This window comes from Cyanistes caeruleus, chromosome 1 (assembly GCF_971803275.1).
Source record: "Cyanistes caeruleus chromosome 1, bCyaCae1.hap1.1, whole genome shotgun sequence".
In the NCBI taxonomy this organism is placed as follows: domain Eukaryota; kingdom Metazoa; phylum Chordata; class Aves; order Passeriformes; family Paridae; genus Cyanistes; species Cyanistes caeruleus.
The window spans coordinates 42713903-42734007 of NC_141701.1; the positions used below are offsets into that span (position 1 = coordinate 42713903).

Below are 20105 nucleotides of genomic sequence, written 5' to 3' on the forward strand. Positions count from 1 at the left end.
GGTATGCCAGAAAGGTAGGGCACAAGACTAAGAAAATGACTTATTGAAGATTACACAGCTGTAAGAGTTCCCTACCCACCATGAAATATTAGTCTCAAGGAACTGCTGTGTATTTGTGCTATAAATAACTTTACTTGGGCGCTTTTTTTTCTCCAGAAATATTTTGGTTCCACTCAAAGCTGAATAAACAATCCTACTGCACTATTTTATTTTGCATTTTATCAATTAATTTTACAGATATCTAAGAGGCTGTAAAGTATTGTTTCCTGGAGAAGGAGACAGAAAATGGACACGAGCCAGACATTTAACAAGAACTACTGATTTTGAAAATACCTGCTCAGATGTCTAGCTCAAAATGAAAATGACATTTTGTTAGGCTGCTGTACAGATGACTAAAGTCTCTGACCTTTGCTCAAGTCAGTTGTTACAGTCAAGAATCATGCAGCTAAATTAAATGTAAAAGACTAAGTGTCTACTGTTGACTGGTGACCAAGGCTCCCTCTCATGTCAGTAAAAAAAAAAAAGAAACTTAAAGCATCTGGTGGGAGACAGGTGGGATGAGCAGTGCCTTGAATCTGCCCATATTTCTTCACTGACTACAGACAAAGCCTAAAGCAACATGTTTACATGAGATATGTAACCTCAGAGCTGGCAAAGTTGACTGAGTTGAATCCCACACTTTCCTCCTTCAACATTAAGAAAAGATGTCTTTTCTAGTCTGACTACATGACCTAGAATAATTCAGGTTTTATATAAAATATGAATAATAAATACTTCAATCTGTATGAACAGCTACCAGATCCTGTCATAGTCACTACCTTTTACATTGCATTGCTTGACCTTGTGCAGATTACATTCAGGTAGTGCCCTCCTGATCACCTCAAATTCTATTATTTTTTAAGGTTATTCATACAGTAAGCAAACTTTTACATATTATATCATGCTGCTAAGTCAAACTGTCAGTATTAGCAAAAGGGAAGTAAAACACAGGGCTCTGCAAGTTCCACTCATTTGTACTAATAGAAATCGATGCCTACAGCTAACGTGGTATCTGCATTCTGTTTAAAGTAATAACAGAATGTAAACCTTACAAACTTTGCATAAGCTTACATTCCTCATCTTCTCTTCCACCCATTTTTCATAATACCTGCTATGCTCATTTATTTATTTATCCATCCCTGAGACTGTTTTAATCTCACTGAGGAAGGCATATATCCTTATTTTGTTTGCACAACACATAGTGCAATAAACCCCAAATCTGATTTCTACATGCTACATGACGCTAACAAGAAGAGTTTGCAATAATAAATAATAAAGCAGCATATAAATGCAGGAGAGCTTTCTCTCTCCTAAAAATCTGCCCTGAATTCCCTCAAGAGACTAAAACTCCAAAAGTTCGTTTTCAACTTCTAATTGCTGTTGTTGCTTTTGTTGCCTTGCCCACATTTCCCACTGAAACGTGAATCATGCCTCAGCATGTGAAAGATGCGCCTTCGGAAACAGATTTGGAAGGCTGTCTATTTTTCCTTCAGTGCCAGCAGATGATCACTATGCAGTAAGAGTAAAAGCTGCTTGTATCTAGTGCCTGTGTAGCATAAGGCTATCAACAATCATGAAGCCCAGCCAACATTCATGGACCCTTCAGAAAGGCCTCACACTCAGTAAACAGCACAGGTATAGATCTCACTCATTTGTCTGACGTCTGACAAAAAAGTTGACAATCTGCATAAGCAATTGCTGAACTATGCTTCCCTTTAGATTTTCTGTGAAGTGATCCCTGAAGTCAGAGCTAAGCTAAAGCTCTGCGTTATTACATCTTCTATGGCGAACACCGTCTGCTAATTTAACTTTTATGACATTATGTAATATTTAAACAGCATCACAGAAAGTTTCATATTTGAGCATGCTCAGTAAGAGACAGTGATTAGTGAATGTAAATAAAGTTCAGTGTCCAGACAGAGAAGCATTACAGATGGCTGCCATTCATTTCACAGCAGTCATTATCAAAAATTGCAGTCTTTGAGGAGACCCAGACTGAACTGCAGAGAATTAAGATTAATGCATGAAAATACACTCCAAATAGCAAATGTTATTTCCTTCAGTGTGCTCCTTTGACTGTTAAAGCAACATTTGTAGAGTGCCTGTTGCCAGTGCACTGAGACAGAACTGATCAGTCTCTCCCTTCAGGATGCAAGGGGGATGAAGGTGGCTGGATCAGTTTGAAAGGACTTTTGTATTTTCCTCAAACTAAGAAGTTTTCAGACACCTTCAAGTTTTACATCCTGCTCTTCCGCCTTTACCTGCGTTCAGAATACCTTTTCCTTTAACTTTTTACTACTTTTATAATGAAAGTGATCAATCAGTAGTTACAGTACAGAATTCCATCACCTACAACTCTGTCAACAGGTCCATTTGTGGAAGAGATGTACCCCAGATACATTTAGAGAAAACACAATCTAGCAATCTTATGTTGCTTGTTATACACACACATGTCAATTTTACTAATCTTGATTCTCCCTTTTTTCTTCAGACATTTTGTAGGCTCTTAATTCTTCATCTTCCAAAAAAAAAAAGTACTTTTAATATATTGTAACTAGTAACTTTAATTTATTTGCAGTAAGTAATTTTCTGTTTGGCAGATACAGTATCTTAATAGGCAAAATGAGGGAGATGGACTACATTCCTTTTCTTCAATTCAAAACAAAGAAATTAATATGTACTTATAGAGTGAAAAATGAATTTTTCTCTCCATCATGCAATTTATAATTATGGAAAGGCTCTGAGATACAGATAATCACTAATCTCAAAGGAGGCAGTTTACCTCAAACATCTGCTGTCAAGAAATGATGTTGCCCTAAGAAAACATAAGAAAGAAAAAAATGTTGCAAAGTTTATCTTTTAAGTAGTATATAAAAAAAAAATAAATTAAAAACTGTCTGTGTGCTTAAGATTTGTGCTTAAGCTTTCTTAGCATTAAATGGATCTACTTATACAAAAATCCTCATTTTCCCTATTTCATTTTTTTGTATTACACCCTAACCGTAAGTTTTACAAAGTTATATCTCCATTTATTATTAAATGAACATGGAAGAGGAGATTACATTTAATTAAATACAGGAAGTGACCAAGTCAGGGCTTAAACAATCAATACAAATTTGTTTAACATATAGTAGGTCTAAATAAATATAAGTTAAACATGTCCAAGTGATAGATAGTTAGGACCAAAATTCTCCTTGTTGTATTTTCCTTTGTGAATACAAGAACAAACTTCTGAAGAAATATTAGTTTAAATTATTTCCAAAATTTTACTATACATTTCATGAAGATTTTAGTCCAGAAAACCTCTTACACACATGCTTGAGTTTAAGCATACTTGTACTGCCATCTGAAATCAATGGCACTTGACGGTATGTCACGTATTTCAGGTGGATTCCATTAGAAGGGAAAGATTTATGCTTCCTTGTCTAACAATCCTAAAAATACTACAAAATATGTTAGACAAGTCTTTTTTTTTTTTTCATTAGAATCTATGAACCCATCACAAATTAGGGTATTGGAGCCATTTGTCATTGTCATTGCTAAGAAGCCCTGAAAAGTTATTCACATTTTCTGTTTGGATCCCTCTCTCCTGCTGCCAAGCAGGTAACAGAGGACTGACTGAGGCATGTTTTTCCTCTAAACAACACCTGTTGGTGTCCAAGCTGCCCCTCAAATCAGTCACCTGTAGTGTCATCACTGAAAGCTTTACTTGCACATCCCACTACTATGCAGATCAAAGTGCCAGCAACGAAGGCTTGCAGTTTTTTACACTCTCTGGATACCAAATTACATGAAATTTGTTACTTCTGGTCAGGGCTAAAATGAGGTACTCTTTGGCAGGGTACCATCTAGTGACAGCTGTCACTCTACTCAGCCTGGCACGCCCAGACTACTCATGGCCCAAATAGCTGACATTAAGAAGAAAACACTCACTGTGAGGGTGGTGAAGCACTGGAACAAGTTGCCCAGAGAAGCTGTGGATGACTCATACCTGGAAGTGTTTAAGGCCAGGATGGGGATGGGTCATCCACATGGATGGGGATTTGAGCAACCTGGTCTAGAGGAAGGCATCTCTGCCCATGGAAGGAAGGGGGTTAGAACTAGATGGTCTTCAAAGTACCTTTCAACCCAAGACATTTTATGATTCTATGATCTGGTGCAAGGGAGTAAAGAACACGGAGCCACTCTCTTCTCAGGGATAAGACTGAAGGGACTGAAGCAAACAGGCACAAATTAAAATACAGGAAAGCATTTAAATGTAAGAAAAAGATTATCCCTGTGAGGATTTTTGAATAGTGTGATACTGCTCACAAAAGCTGTGGAGTCTCCATCCTTGAAAATAATCAAACCTGAACAGGACAAAACCCTGAGCAATTTGCTGTAGCTGTCCCTGTTCTCTCCAGAATTCCCTGCCAACTTCATTGATTCTGTGATGCTGCTGTTTGATCGTGAACCTGTGCTGCAGAACCACAGTAACTTGTACTGGAAAGGAGTCAGTGTTGCCTCACTGACTTTTCTCTAAAATCATTACTCGAGTAAGCTGTGCTCCAAGGCCCTTCTCTAACACATGTAATAAATAAAAAATCACAGAACCTACCCTGAGGCACCTTGAAAGTTTGAGAAAGAGTCCTCCACATTCTCAAGAGGTTTTGTGTAAGCTGTATTGTGGGCCTTCACAGCACTGTGAGTACTCAGGTATTCCCTTTAGTTTTCCCTTGAAGGCCAAGGGTTTTCAGAGGGAGGCTCTAGTTTAATTTAATGCCCTGTCAGATGCATGCATTCCTATTCCTCTTCCCCTTCCTCCTCCTCCTCACCTTTCTGCCTGTGCTGTGGGACTGCACAGGTGTGTGGTATGCACTGGCTCAGCAAGAAGCCGAAATAAGGCTATCCACTTCCACCTGCACATCCCAGAGGTGAGGAGGAGTGCGCGAGTTAGGACCTAAACATTCAGACCAGCCAAGAGAAACAGCTTTGTCCTGAGCCATGTGCATATGGGGTAAGTCAGCTGCATTTGGACTGACTGGATTCATGCAGATCACCTGTCCCAGTGATGCCACATGGAAGGAGAGATCTCCCAGCCATCAGGAGCTGAGCTGTCTGTGCATATGCCAGCCAGCTGCACACTGCATGCACAGAAGACATTTCTGAGTGGGTGCCAAACCTGGCTGCTGGTTGTTTGGAGATCTGAAGGACAGAAGGTCTACAACTGAGGCACTGAAAATTTAGGGAGAGTTTTGAAGGTTCTCCTGTCTGCATACTTGGGCTGGCATCCTATTATACTCTACCTGTGTTGTGCCCAGAAGGCAAAATAAGTTATTCTAAAACCTCCTGGGATTCTGATCACTACAGAACTTTGATCAAGTGTTACTAATGAGGAATAATCATTAGGCTAACAACACACTGAAATGTGGCCTTTCCACTTCTAATATGGTACCTGACAAATCCACCAAGGTGTATGAGTGTGTAAAGATCTCCAGTAAAATTTGTCTTTTACACAGTAATTTAATTTACAATAGAAGTTCCTTCTTCCCCTGCTGTCAATTCCTGACCATCTTGTCTTATCTTGTTTTACCTATACTTAACCTAAGACTGAAGGGCTCTCTGTGGGTGGCAAAAGCCATCAGTCTCTCCAAGGAGCAGCACTAATGACAGTCAATTCTGCAAAAGGGAGCACTGGGTGATCCACCCTGACTGCTGGGCTGAGAAACTGTTGTCATCTACTTGTCACCCAGATGCTGGCAAAGTGTTTTCTTTTTTAAAAACGTGCTTTGAAATAATTTATTTGAAATGATGAATGAAGTATCACACATATAAATGAAATAATAAAAAAATCTAGCTCTAAGCTTCTTAGTATTTTGATGATAGCTAGAAAATAATTAAAACTCGGCACTGTTGCTAAGAAGTCACATGATTTAAATCCATTGATTATATACAATTTTCTTATTTTTAGAGTTGAACAATCTGTGAAGTAAAGACCAATGTGCAAATAGCAGACCTATTGCTACATGTATTCCACAGTCAGAAACTTTATAACTACCCCAAGACAACAGTACTTCTAAACTGTGTGTCTCTATTATTCTTGCGATCCCACTACAGAACCGTTTTAATGAGAAAGGTTTTATTTGAGGCACTGTGTGATCAGGCCTCAGTCTGACCGAATAGCTCCCACAAAAGGGTTTTGCTAGCGTCACCTTTCAAAGAAGCGAAAGAACTCATGAGGTAACAAGACTTGGTCAATAGATATGTACAATATACAACAGCTTTCTCATTTCTCTTCATAAAAGGTCAGTTTGCTTTACATTTGAGTTCTCAGGTGAGTTTGTAAAAGATAGATCTGACGAACCTGACAGCGAATACAGCAACCAAACCACAGAGACTTTCAAAAACTGTTTCCAGAGGAGAACCAGAAGCCACGTGTGAGCCCTCCTACTTGGGAGATGCGAGTGGAAGTTGAGAAACGCCTGAACATAGGAGGAGGAAGCCCCGGAGTGCGCGGCTGGCGCAGCTCAGATGGTGTGGAAGAACGCAAGACGCCAGCTGAGATCTCGCCAGCCGGCGGGACACGCCGCACACGCTCCTGGCGGGGCCTCGCCACAGGATGGCACTCCTGGGTGTATTTTAAATGCAGCCACACTCGCTCCAGCATTTTAACTCTCTCCTGGCACAGCGTCAAGCGAGACAGCGCGAATCAGAGGCGGTGCATGGCCACCGAGAATGGCCGTGTCTCTGTGTTGAGCCGAATGAGGCCTGTGTGCGTGGAGACGGGGCTGTGTGGGTGTCCTGCACCCGCCATCACGCGGGGCGGGCAAACAGTGCCAACCCCGCGCGGTGAAAAAGGCAGAATGTCTTCATCTTGGATGCCCTTATTACAGCGGTAACATCTTCTCCAGCAGTATGCTTCTTCAAATGCCGAGTCTGAGATTTACACCACATCTTTCTTTCATCAATAATTTCCTTTCTCCCTCTGATAGAACTGCTGCCAGCTCCATTCATCCCCCACCAAACACTCCCCATGCCACAGGAGGACTACAGCTTGCTAGGCCCTGCTACCAGCCAAAAGCAACCACATAGGGAATGCAAATGTTAACAAATTGGGTTATTTACGTTTTTCATTAATTTTGAAGCAGTGCACGTTACCAGCTTAAGGATACATGGTGTTATCCGCAGTCTCGTATTAACTGCTGTTTCCTTTAAAAAATAGCTTCTGATAAATAAGGCAAAATGTGATTTAACAGTTCTTTGCAACAGTTTCTTACCTAATAGCTATAGAAAACAAGTTGAGATTACATTACCAAACTTTAAGGTTAAGTCCTATCACAAAGGTCAATGAAAAAGAATGAGCACCTATCAGATATTTAGAACTGCTTGAAAATGAAAGCCCCCTTTGGCATATATCCTATTTTTCAGAGTGTGATCCATGGTTGCTTAGTTTCCTGTAGTATTATTTTTTGAATCATTTAGGGTTGGCCAGACTGTAAACAGCAACACAAGGTACTGAATACTAATGGAAAGATGAATCGCGCACTTTCTTGAATATGAAATACGTGATATTTTACATATATGCAAATTCTTAACCTGATCCTCATTCTATTAATTTAAATATTTTCTTATGTAATGTGGACTGAACTTGACCCATAACATTTTCATCTATTAAAAATAATTAGAGAAAATCTTAAGCTGAACTTAATGCTTGGGTAAACAGTCTGATACCACAACTGCATTTTTCATCCCCAGAGCAGAAGAGACTTATTAAAGACTATTAACATATGCTTCTCTCTTCTGAAGAGTTTGGTTCAGTCCAGAGGGTTCCCAGGACAAAATCCCAGTACCAACTTCAGCTGTTGAGAGCAAGAGCACTGCTATGAAGCAGGACATTCATGTGACACATAGAACTTCGGTGAAAAAGCATCTTATTATGCCTGAAGTCATAAGGACAGTTCAGACTTACCTTACTTTACCTTTAGCTGAGATTGGTAATCAAGTTGCTAATTACTGTCATAGGTTTCAGCTTTCATAGGTATTTAATAATGTATTACATTTGAAAACAATGCAATTTATTTGCCCCAAAATCTTCTGGAATATGAGCTATAATCAGCTTGGAAAGAGGGAAAGATGGATCCTAGTATCTGGAATATCCCTTTCTGGGGTATCATTTTAATTTGAATAGGCAGCCTCTTATTCAGAGAAGCTATCCAGAATATTTGACTAAACTCTGTCATTGTGTTCACACAATCTCTCCAGATTTTCTCTCTTGACATTACTCACATTCAAAGCAATGTCTTCTGCCAGAGTGGGTCGGTGCTCCACTTCCCCAGCTGATTCCCTCAGTAACCAGACTCCAAACCAGAAGGCAACTGCAGTGCCTCCCCTTAAAATACTGTGTTCTAAAATTTCCCATCTCTTGAGGAAATAAGGACTAGGCCAAGGAGAAAAGCTACAGCTGATAGAAACATAGCTCAACAATCAGCAACACTGAGAAAGGCAACACGAATGCAGAATGTGAAATAGCAGATAAATGAGATTTAGGTGAAGTTTCACACATCTATCCTTCTCCCTGTGTGTGACAGAAGCTCTTTAATGATGTTGTCAGGGCCCCTAGATGGAGTAAGAGTCTCAATGTATATGGCCACTTATCTGTCATCCTTTATTTTACACACGCAGTTCTTAAAGATATTCTGCAACTCCAAGACAAAATAAAGAGTTTCAAGGCAAAATATAGATGAATGAACTGTGGAAAATTAAACTTGGGGAAGATCAGGACCTTTACAAGACATGCAGTATGATACTACTGTCAACTTCATTTATCAGAAATTGAGTTCAACCTCCTCAAATAATACACACTGAGAGAACTGATTCATTCTTTCCTTTGTGCCATAGTGATGTCAATGAGTTCAAACGAGTTACTTTCAATTTATTCCCTGTCAAGAAAGGAGACATCCATCTATCCATCCACATGGACCAAAGAAAAGCCTGAGCAGACAGAGAACTTCTGTGGAATTAGCCTACACTTTTCTCGGTTAAAGGGCCAAACACCCTGCTAGAAAACATCTGCAGCCAAAAATATTATCACAGATACAACTCAGTCTGAATTCAGCCTAGGAATGCCTTGATTTAGCACAAGGAAAATGGCCTTTGTAAAGCTACTGTGTATCACAAACACTAATGCCAGAAAGCTGAATGTTCATTGTATAGAGACCCAGAACTGTATTAATAACAATACCCACTGAGGACATTATATTGCAGTCTCTTCACACTTATAAAGGCAGGAAATTATTTTTATAGCAAACATCTTCTGTTTTCACAATTTGTCCTAGCATACCAGATACTAGCAGTATGAAATCTTCCACTAAGACTTAATGAAAATAAAACTAGATGCAGTAAAATATTATATAATGGCTAAGCCAAAGCTTTTCTCTGAATATTCTGGGTATTCTGAAGTTGATCTATATTACTAGAGTTACACAAACTTTTCATGTAACTGAACACAAATGAGCATGCAAGAAAACACTCTCTGGGAATTACAGGAGGAGAGGACTATAATAAAATTACATCAGGTCCCACATTCTGACTTTCCTTCTGGGGGCTGTTTGCTGTCTTCACCCTGAAGAATCCCATACCACTGGCTGTGGCTGGCTCCACAGTGGGCTTATTTGTAAAAGTTACTGGAGACAGGAATGAAGAATGGCTGGAGACAGATCAGACTTTCTGTGTCAGGTTGTGATGGAGACCATTGTTTAGGCAGGAAGATGGTGCAGACTGTGTGGTTAAGGTGGAGGAAAACTGTGTAGTGCCTACTCATTCTCCTGAACTAACTTAATGATGGCTTAAAAACCAGGACAGGGTAAAAGAAGATCAGCAAAATTCCCAACTTGGCAGATGAAATGGAGGAGTTCAAAACATGAGGAGGAATTTATTTACTGCAGGGGGTTTTAAGCCTTGGAACTGGCTGCCCAGGAGTTAGTCGGTGGAGTTGCCACCCCTGGGGGTATTCAAGAAATGCCTGGACATGATACTAAGTGCTTTGGTCTAGTTGACAAAATGGTGATGGGTCAAAGTCTTTTCCAACCTAAATAATTCTGGGATTCTGTGAATGTAATGCTACAACACAAATACTGGGCAAAATAGTCCAGCTTATCCTGTCAGGAATCTGCAAGTACACAAAAACTGTCCTGCAGTCTATAGAGAAAACATGCATGTATGGACTGAGCTCACATATAACTCCTCTGGAATAATTGGTTCAAGTCCAGAATGGAGACACAGGGCATCAAGTTGAAGGTCCTTAGGAACAAAGGACCACAATCACCAAACTCACTGACAATTGCTCCAAAGATGACTCGTTACTTCTTTTCCCCTTTGCCACATAAACAGGATGTCATATGGAAAAAAAACCCAAGAGGATGACCCTTAATGTGACAGGCATTAATTCACACTGCTTAATGCACTCTGACACATTATAGAGGTGCTCATGTGACATCAGGGCAGACCCAGTAAAAGACCCAAACAGGACAATCAGAACAGCCCAAGGAAAGGGAACAAAGGCTCAACTATAAGAGAGACTTAGCCCGAAAAAAGGTGATTGGAACCAAGAGAATAACAGGAAAAGAGAGAGCAGACAAGGGAATAAGGATTGCAGAGAAGTCAGAGATAAAGAAAATGCCGCAGATAATGACGTGAAGCTGAGGAAGGGACAGGGAAATAGTAATGGAGACTTAACACAGCTACAGATTGAGGGGAAAAACATAAGGTTGAATAAAGATAAAGCTCTCACAGAAAGAATTAGAAGACACAGTGATTCTATGATCACCAAGGTATTGGTTTGTTTCAATTAAACAGTATGTCTACATAAATTTTGCAATTTTGAGACTGTCTACAAGGTTACCAAGATAATAACAATAACACTACTACTAACAATAACAATATCTATTATTATTATTATTATTATTATTATTATTATTATTATTATTATTATTATTATTATTGTTTTTTGTTTGAAGTATTTATTAAGAGGACCAATGTGAAACAGGGTACAAAAACTTTCTGGCTTGGGGAAACTAAGCCAAAGGGTGCCAGAGAAAGGTGAGTGATGCCTATTACCAGCAGCAGATGTTCAGAGACATAAGCGAGGAACAGAACAGACTGTCCAACCTTACACGTTCATCAGGAAAGCCATCAGAAATAGCACAGTGAATGGCAGTCTTCACAGAGTTCAGGAAGTCAGTAAGAAGAGATTTTCAGCCATGATCCAGTTACAAAAGCTGTCTGCATTCAGGCAGAGCTGTGCCACCTGTGTAGCAGAGGGCAGCAAGGTATACTTGTGATGTGACCTAGGCCACGTGTCTGTCAACTTCTGACTTAAAGAAAGCCAAATGAGTCATTTTCCTCTTTAAAGGACAAAATAATATTAGCTGACAACCTTCTGCAACTCCTGTTTTCAACAAGAGCCACTTGGGATCATGGGTATGTTTGAAAAATCAATCTCTAAGCAACTGAAAATGTAAAAGTTTTAAGGTAGATATCCTTGTTTCACTCCTTTTGGCATTAAAATTAATTCTAAATATCCACTAATAGCTCTTGTCTCAGTCTTGGTTGAGACAGACTTGCAGTGGCAGCCTTTGAGAGCAAATACTCAGGGACATCTGAGATAACACAGCCCTCTTATATAACAAGAGTACACTTCATGCTAACACTGAAGAAAAGGCTGAACGGCAGTCCCTCAATGAACATGCCAAATATACAGGTTATATGCCAGCTCTCTAACAGCTATTATGATTGTCAAGCATATTAATAAACTTTTACAGTTGAAAGGGAAAGAAAATCTGAACCTATTTTCAGGATATTGTGCTCTGAACGAACACTTACAGACTAAGGATTTGTCTGTGGGGAATATGCTAAATCAAGCCCTTTTGAACTTTTGATTAAATAATTGATGCATAATGCAGAATGTATAATATATGCATTCTTTTTCCATAGTTGCCTGGAAACCCATATGGAACAGTAGTAGCAATTCCAGAAGCATTTAGTCTCTAAGTCGTTGGTGAAGACAAAGGAACAAAAAAGTTTTTAAAATCATTAACTCATTTCTCTTTCCATTCTTCAAATACTGCAGGATACCAGAATTAGTAACTTACACAATGGTATCATGACTCTTGTAATACAGAGTGGCTTTTTTTTTAAAGCTGTATCTCTTGGAGCCATGTGAATAATGTCACTCACTCTAAGGGAACTTGTAAGACTCAGCTTTCATTAAAATAGAAAACAAAGAACACAATTAATATTTCCAGCCTCTACCTTTATGTAATAATAATAAGCAGATCATAAAATATCCAAGGTGGTCAACAATGAAGAAAAAAAATAAGAATGCAAAATGGTGATTTTCATTCCAAATTATAGAAATTTAAGCAATTCTCATAAAGGACTGATCACTCAGGGTTTAGAAGAATATGAGAAACCCATGATCACAAATTCAAGAGGCAGATTGCTTCAAATTGCAGCCAAGCAGACCTTTTGCACTTCTCAAGTAGGCAACGCTGCTTGTCATTCAGTCTGATTGCTCTGTGACCCAGCCTGAAACTATCTTGCTTGGAAGCTTTACTGCTTCCAAGGTGAAATGAAAAACAGGATGAAACCCAACAATGAGAACAGAGCACTAACCATGGAAACTACAGTGATGAAGGATTAAATTATTTAATCTAAACAATTCTGTAATCATCATAATTTGGTGGCTCTGTTTCTGATGATAAGTTTCCTGAGTAAAAGAAAAAGAAGGGCAAGTATAAAACTGCATGGGTTCTTGGGACGTAAAAGGCAGGATAATAATAGTCAATACTTCCTGCCATGGCAGGGATCTTCATGGGATTCTTGCACCTTTGCACATTTGTTGTGCACTCTATTCTACATTTGAGAAAATCAATACTCACTGAGTAGAAGGACCAATGTCTTTATACTACACTGGCAAAATGTCTCGTTTGAGTAAAGAGAAGCAGTTACATGGTCCTAAATCAATCAACAGAGAAAGATGAAAGATCTGATACTTAAACATCAACAGGACTGGAACACTTGTGAATATCCTCTAGCTTTGTGTTTTTGGAACTCTTTTGGATATGTAAGATCAGCATAGGTTTTCTCATGCAGAAGAAGAATAACCTGGATGTCCTGTTAACTTCTTCAGCCACTGGATAACACAAAGGTCACAGCACCATTTCTAGTGTGGAATCAATACTTGCCTATCCTTTCCTTTTAATGCAAGTACCAGATATTGTGACTTTTCATTTTGTACTGAATGGTATGATAGAAAAAATAGAGTCAAACCCCAAACTCTAGCAATTTTATTTAGGTTAAGTATTTTTTTTTAAATTGCTTGCCATGATGATGGGGGTCAGTAGCTCATACAGGTTGATCTCCCAATTTCATATCCAGATTGTCAGTTTCGGGGACAAACCCATTTTCAGCAGCTTGCTGAAGCATTACAGGAGGTTTAAGAGTACAGACAGAAAAGAGCTTTAAGAAAAGCATCTAAAAATAATGTATTTACAATAACTGTCATTCATTTTCACTAGGAAATTATTACATTTAAGCAGAGGAGAAATTAAATCCTAACTTAAAACAAATGTAAAAAGGCAGATCAGATCAGGCAAGCACCCAAAAGCATGTATGGAGATTAAGCTGACATGCCTACATGCCTCAGCTGTGACTACACAAGCCCAGAGGAAGTAGAATAAAGAGCAGGTGGAGGTGGAGGAGACTGCCTTGGACATACATAAGGTTTCCATCACAGTCATGTCCAAAATAATTAAAAAAATAAATCAAAAAAAAAATCACTACATTGAACAACATTTAAAGGGAGAAACAAAGACACCAACACCCTGAGGTGTTGAGATTAAACTGCCAGAAAAACAAGCTCCCTTTTTGTCTGCATTAATTAAGCCACATGTTACCATAAGCAGCACAGCTTTTGATTCACACTTTCAACTGTCAATGATTTATTCTGATCTAGGGAAATCAGCAAAATCTGCTTTTGTAGCCACAGTCACAGAATGATTTCACAACACATTTACGATAGTTCACCAAGGACAGCAGTAGTTTTCCAGCCATACAGTTCTGTATTAGTGAGTGATATTTAACTGTACAATGGTTTTGATTATGATATGTTGATATGTCCTACTCCTGGTTGTCACCATACCCCAGAGGGAATTTGCATGTGAACACAGTATTTCATCTCAGCATGTTAATAAATTCACTGAGAAAGAAGGATTAAAATAAATCAACTGCACAATGATCAGTGGGGATAATTATAAATTCTGGGGTTTAGTGGCTCCAGCTACTGGTGAATGTTGAGTGATAGGTCTAACTGCTGTCATTGGTCTTTCATCCTTATTTTAGGAAAGCCTAACATGTTTCTGTGCCTGGATGCCATGGATAAACAGCAGCAAATAAACCTTGCCAAGATGGCATTTTCCTGGCAGTAAGGGGTGCTGAGCAGGAGTTATGTTTGCTGAGAATGTACTCAGGTGCTCCAAAACCTGCTCTGATGCACTGGCAATGAAGTAAAGGACAATACTCTCCTGTTTGACTTGGTGAGAGCAACATTGGTTCATAGAGTTTTCAAGTTCTGACTGTTTTCAGACCTCATGGTGCTCACCTGTAATTTTTCTACCTTCCTCCTTGATTCTTGCAGTGTGCACTATCTAGCACCACCTTTAAAACACATGTAGAAAATCTGTATGATAAAGTCAGCTATTCCCACTTGGTATTTTTCGTACTGTACAGACTGGAATAAACACGTAGCATGTTTGATCAGGCTCCTGTACTTGCTTCCCAGTTGCTTTTATTACTCCAAATAATGAAATTTAACCTCAAATGATTAGGATGCTGCTATTTCCAACACTATATCCAATACTATCCACCAGTAAAGTGAACACAGTCAGCTCTCTCACTCCTGGCTTTACATTCTGGGATTTCAAGATGACATAATCACCAGCAATTTGTTACCCAAGGTCTATCTGTCTGCAACTCTTTGCATTCATTTGGAATTATTCATGCCCAAATCTTAATATCTTCTCAAGACTTTAGTATTTATTTGACTTTTTTCTCTTTTTTTTTCCCCAGAAAAGGCATCTATCTCTTGTGCTGATATTTATACCTAAGGGAAGACTATTGCTACTGCAACAGGTCTACTGCTACAGGAATTCTGCAAAGCAATCAGCAAGTAGTCTGCAATTATCTCTTTCTATACCCAGCACATCATCACAAGTACCTACATTTACCTACAGAGTTTCTCTTTTCATTATTTCCAATTTTAGAAATTGTCAGCAGAAATAAGAAGCATAAAATTAGTTTATATTCATTGTGAATTAACAAGGTTTCCCAGCTTTTAGGATTTCGGCATTCAGAATTTTGCATATCTCCTGCTTTTGGGATTTTTGTCACATATTGCATCCCACATTTGGACATTTAGCAGATTCAGAGGTGTGGCAACAATAATTTGTAAATGTTATTATTATTTATTTACAGTGTTAACTTAGGTAAAGAGGAACGCTTAAAATTGCAGGAATTTTTCTTTGAAAGATAATATCATAGATTTTTCAAATTTATCTACTTTTGTTATGAGTCCTTAAGAAGAATTTCCTGTTTTTCTGAAGCACAAGGCTGGACTGGATTATATTCCATCCTGTTTGACAAATAATTGCAATGACTGATAATGATTTTTCACACTCTGATAATTGTATTTAAACTGTCACTTTAAAATGCTTCGAGACATTTTTATAAAAGAAAGACTTTCCACACATAGGGTATTTTCCCAGAGTTCTATAGAATTATAAGAAAGTCATATATTTGCAATTTTGAAGACTGTTGGCTAAATATCTGCAAAGAAATCTTATGAATATGAAATAATTTCACAGAGAAAATTATTTGATATGCAGTGGTAATACTCAAGGTGCAACATATGTAGTGATATTCTGGTAAAAGGTGGTAAACTGTCATATCCTCTGTAATTTTTGCCCGGATAATTTAACTAGTTTCAGGAGAAACTCTGCAAGAAAGAATGGCTCTCAAAATATGATTTTTGCCTATTGCACACTGCCTGCTTTGACAGTAAAACCCAGTCTGCTGCTGAAGGTTTCAGCAAAAAAACTGCTTTTGTACTGAGAAATGAATTCACGAAGCGAGGCCAGGAGATGAACCTGTGTCTGTGTCTGCATTAAAGGCAGCAGAAACAAACAGTGCACTGTGTGTGATAAGTGTAGCTGCCTGTTAAACGATATCTCATGACTGCCTATGCTAATGGGCACCTCCGGGTAAAAAAGATGGTGCTAATAAAGCCTCTGCTCTGCTTTTCTTGGAACAAACACTTCTGGCACTCAAAGCAGCTCTCTGCTTCCATCCTCATACACCTTCAGCCTGTAGCCAAGAGCAGCTCTCTGCAATTTATTAAAATAGCTCTTTAAAGAACCCCTCAAATATAGTCTTTCCAAGCAATTTTCCCCTAGTAAGTCTGGGCCAGTGTGCCAGGGCAGGCCAGGAGAGCACAGCTGAAAGACAAGGATGGTTTGAGTGACAGGAGGTGCTATGCACTGGGAGTGGAGCAGAACTGTCTTTGAGCTTTTTCTTGTTATATTCTACCCTAAACAAAGCAGCTCAGATGCAGCAGAAAGGTTTTTTTCCCCATGACCCCTTTTTCTTTTTTTGTCTAATTACAGTTGGGTGGTGCATAATGACTTTCTGTAGGGGGAAAAAGAAAAACCCAATCCAAAACAGTAGCTGACATGAGCAAGAGGTCTGATATTAACCCTTTCAAGGGCAGTGCTCAATTCAGCAGCTCTATGTTTAGCAGCTCTTTTTTGGACAGTCATTGCTTGAATACCTGTCAGGTGAATGAATAACTTCTCCCATCGATAAGAGAAGCCTGTCTGGGAGAGCAGCAGTCTACTCAAAACAATGGAAGAAAACTGTACTTGATGGTGAAAAGACACACAAACCAGCCTATTCCAGAGCAGCAGGCATCATTCCTTAAGTTGCACAGAACCCAATACTTATGATGACATCTTAAGTTTCTCCTTTTATTTTTTTTTCCTTAAGAAGAGGTTGATACAGTATCAGTCTTTAAACAAGATCAGCAAATTACTCCTACCAGGTTATCAATGGAGACCAGAAGCTAAGTCCTGTCCATGGGTGATTTGGCACAAGCTGGCAAACTACATAGCATCTGCACTAATTATGAAGAGAACCAACAGTTCCACAAAAGCAGATCTCAGCTGATAAATCAGAGGCGCAAAATTAAAATTAACAACCAGTATATTTTCAGCCAGACAGACACTCCCAGCAATGAGGCTATTGTTAGCCTTTAGGTTTTTTTCATTTGCTTTGCATGCAGTTGAGTACATACTTTGCTATCACTGTCCATTTAATTGGATACTTTTGTCACCTGAGACTACTGTATTTTGCTACCATGAAAATGAACTGAAAATGTCATCCTCCTAAACATAAGATTTTAAAAAATAAACAACTGAATACAACATAATAGCATCTTTAAACACAGTTGCTCCTGAATGGGAGAAGCCAGCTGCTGGGCAGGTACTAAACCCCCCTGGGTTTTGTGTCTGGCAGACTTCTTATAATGTAATACCAAGCCTTCAATTCATACTTCAGCTAAGGACATATTAAAAATACTAGAAGTGTGCTACAAAAGTGATTAAACTATCAGTTCTGTGGCTTATAGCACAGTAAATACAGTCCAAAATATTTTCCATCACAACTTGGCCTCTCCAGTATGTATGGACAGCATTAGCTAAACATTTCTGTAACACAGACAGACGTAAACCCAAAACTAGGGACTTAACAGGGCAGTAAATTTCTATCTACAGTGAGCATTTTTTAACATACTTACCACTGTATGTAGCATAGCCAGGTTGTCATTCTAGTCTATATGGGAGGACTAAAACTCACTTGTTTTCTCTGTGTTGGTTCTCTCCCTACTGCTATTGCTGAGAAGAGTGCCCTTGGTTAGGTTACTTTTTTAGGTTGGTGTGGAAAGATCTAGTAAAGCACATATACCCCAACGTGCTCTTCTAAGTATCTGCATACCATTTTGGATGGAGAAGAAAGGATACACTTCATTACAGATTTTATATGTATTTCCCCTTTAAAGCTCACAGCACATGACTCTGCCAATAGAAAATGCAGCCATAAAAGGAAAAAGACTAAATCTCAGAAGAGAAGTTAAAAAATGTCACTAATCAAGTGGGAAATTTCCCAATAAAACCTAGAGGGAGTAAGACAGATACAAAGAGACTACAAGCAGGTTCACTCTGTCAGAAGAGCTGCGTCTAGGTGGTCTCCTGGAAATGTCTGACAGACATTGCACTTTGCTGCACCCTAAACAGAAGAGGACTGGAAGCAGCATTTTTTCTCACAGAGCTGCTATAAAAGCATTTAATTTGTAGGGCCCTGGTGAAACTCACAAATGCCATTTCACACAAGAACACTGGAGAATGCAGTTAACAGACTTATTAATCAAAGTTGTGGCCTGTATCCTGACCCACCCTTCTGTGACTGAATCACTGGCATATTTGAGGCAAGTTCATTATAAAAACAGGTTAATATTTGATGTCTGCCCAGGCAGTCTGATTAGTGTTCTTTGGAATGCCAGATCACACAGTCCTGGTTTGTCAGTGGTAAGAAGGACAGGCCAGGGAGTGCAGTGGAAAGTTTGTAACAATGGCAGGTGAAAGAAGTGCTGGCATACTTACAGTTGCATTTCTTCTGAACAAATCTAAGCTTGCATGCTGTTCGGTAGGTGGACAAACGGATGCGATCCAGATCCTGAGCCCCTAGTGGAAGAGAATAACAGTGACATTTGTATGGAATATGACCTGTGTGTATCTTTGCTAGCAGGGAAGCCAGAGAACAAAGAGGATACACAAGCTGCCTCCGTTTAACAATTTTCAAGGCTCTCTCCTTTGCAGAGAGAGTAGAGAGGAGTGAGGAGTAACAAGGGGAACGTCAGGAGCTACAGCGTTAAAAGAATTTTATAAAGGAAGGCAAGGAATAGTCAGCCCACTGTGTCTGTCACTTTGAAGAACAATCTGGTCAAGCTGCAGGCTAAAAGACACACTGGCCAGGCTCCAACAGCAGAGAAAAACCTCACTTGAATTTTAATATTTAGCAAAAAAAGCTCGTAACAAATATCTTTAGCTGACATGCCACACCAGAGCAAGGTACTGCCAGCAAACCGAACCAGAAAATATACTGTACTGTAACCTAAAGACTTATGGCAACCTGCAGAAGGGGGCAATGACAAAGTGTGTGAGGCCTTTCTCCATTTTGTGGATGTATGTTCTCTGCAGTGGAGACCTCAGAGGGTCAGCTCTACGCTCCACGCAAAGCACCCCCGGATGCTGCAATGTAAAGATCTGGTAATTTCCAAAGCAGCTGTCCAAGAGATGGGAGCAAACTAAGTGGCAGCTACCTCATAAACAAGGACAGTACACAGGGGCCAGTATGGGGGCAAAGCCTGGCACAGCGTCCAACAAACTGATCCAAACAAGGTACAGTCAGGATGTAAGAGGAGGGAATACAGCCCTGCTTCTATACAAGTGTTCTAAATGCTTTAAGATTTCTCAGCTGGACTGCTGAACATATGGCCACGTCAGCATCTGTAGCAGGATACTCTAACTGGGGGTAAAACATCTCTAATTTTCTCCCATTTGCATAAGTTATCAGTGATGGGTGGGGAAGGTGGATCATGCTGCTTTAGGTGTTCAGGAATACTGAGACCACCCTGACTCTACAATCAAAAAGCTAAACCTTCTGGGGACATGAAAAACAGTCCTGCCTGACAGAAATCAGCACTGGTGAGGATGTGGCACACAAAGTTCCTGACAAAGGAAGCAACAAGTGATAGTACTGATAACTTATCTAAAGCTGCTGAGCTGGCACAGGTAGCCTAGAAACATTTGACTGACAGCCAATCACTTTATACTATAAAAGCTCAGTTCCATTTTTTAATGGCAGGGAGTTCTAACACACTCCTTCTGCATATGTATGTGGCAATTCCTCCCTTGGGTAAG

The 20105-nt window shown here is 39.4% G+C and overlaps 1 protein-coding gene and 1 long non-coding RNA gene across 51 annotated transcripts in view; one reads left to right on the forward strand and one right to left on the reverse strand.

The window, feature by feature from the left end:
• Nucleotides 1–20105, reverse strand: part of DTNA (dystrobrevin alpha) — a 221610-nt gene that overhangs the window by 71618 nt on the left and 129887 nt on the right. For all 50 annotated transcript variants that reach the window (XM_086888961.1, XM_086889057.1, XM_086888945.1 and 47 more), the window contains one exon: nt 18786–18866. In XM_086888961.1, coding sequence (XP_086745087.1) covers nt 18786–18866 — 81 coding nt within the window. The remainder of the gene's footprint in view (nt 1–18785; nt 18867–20105) is intronic.
• Nucleotides 6572–17549, forward strand: LOC111924884 (uncharacterized). The gene is made up of 3 exons (XR_002861888.2): nt 6572–10847; nt 14419–14612; nt 15145–17549. It is a non-coding gene; the product is annotated as an uncharacterized LOC111924884 (long non-coding RNA).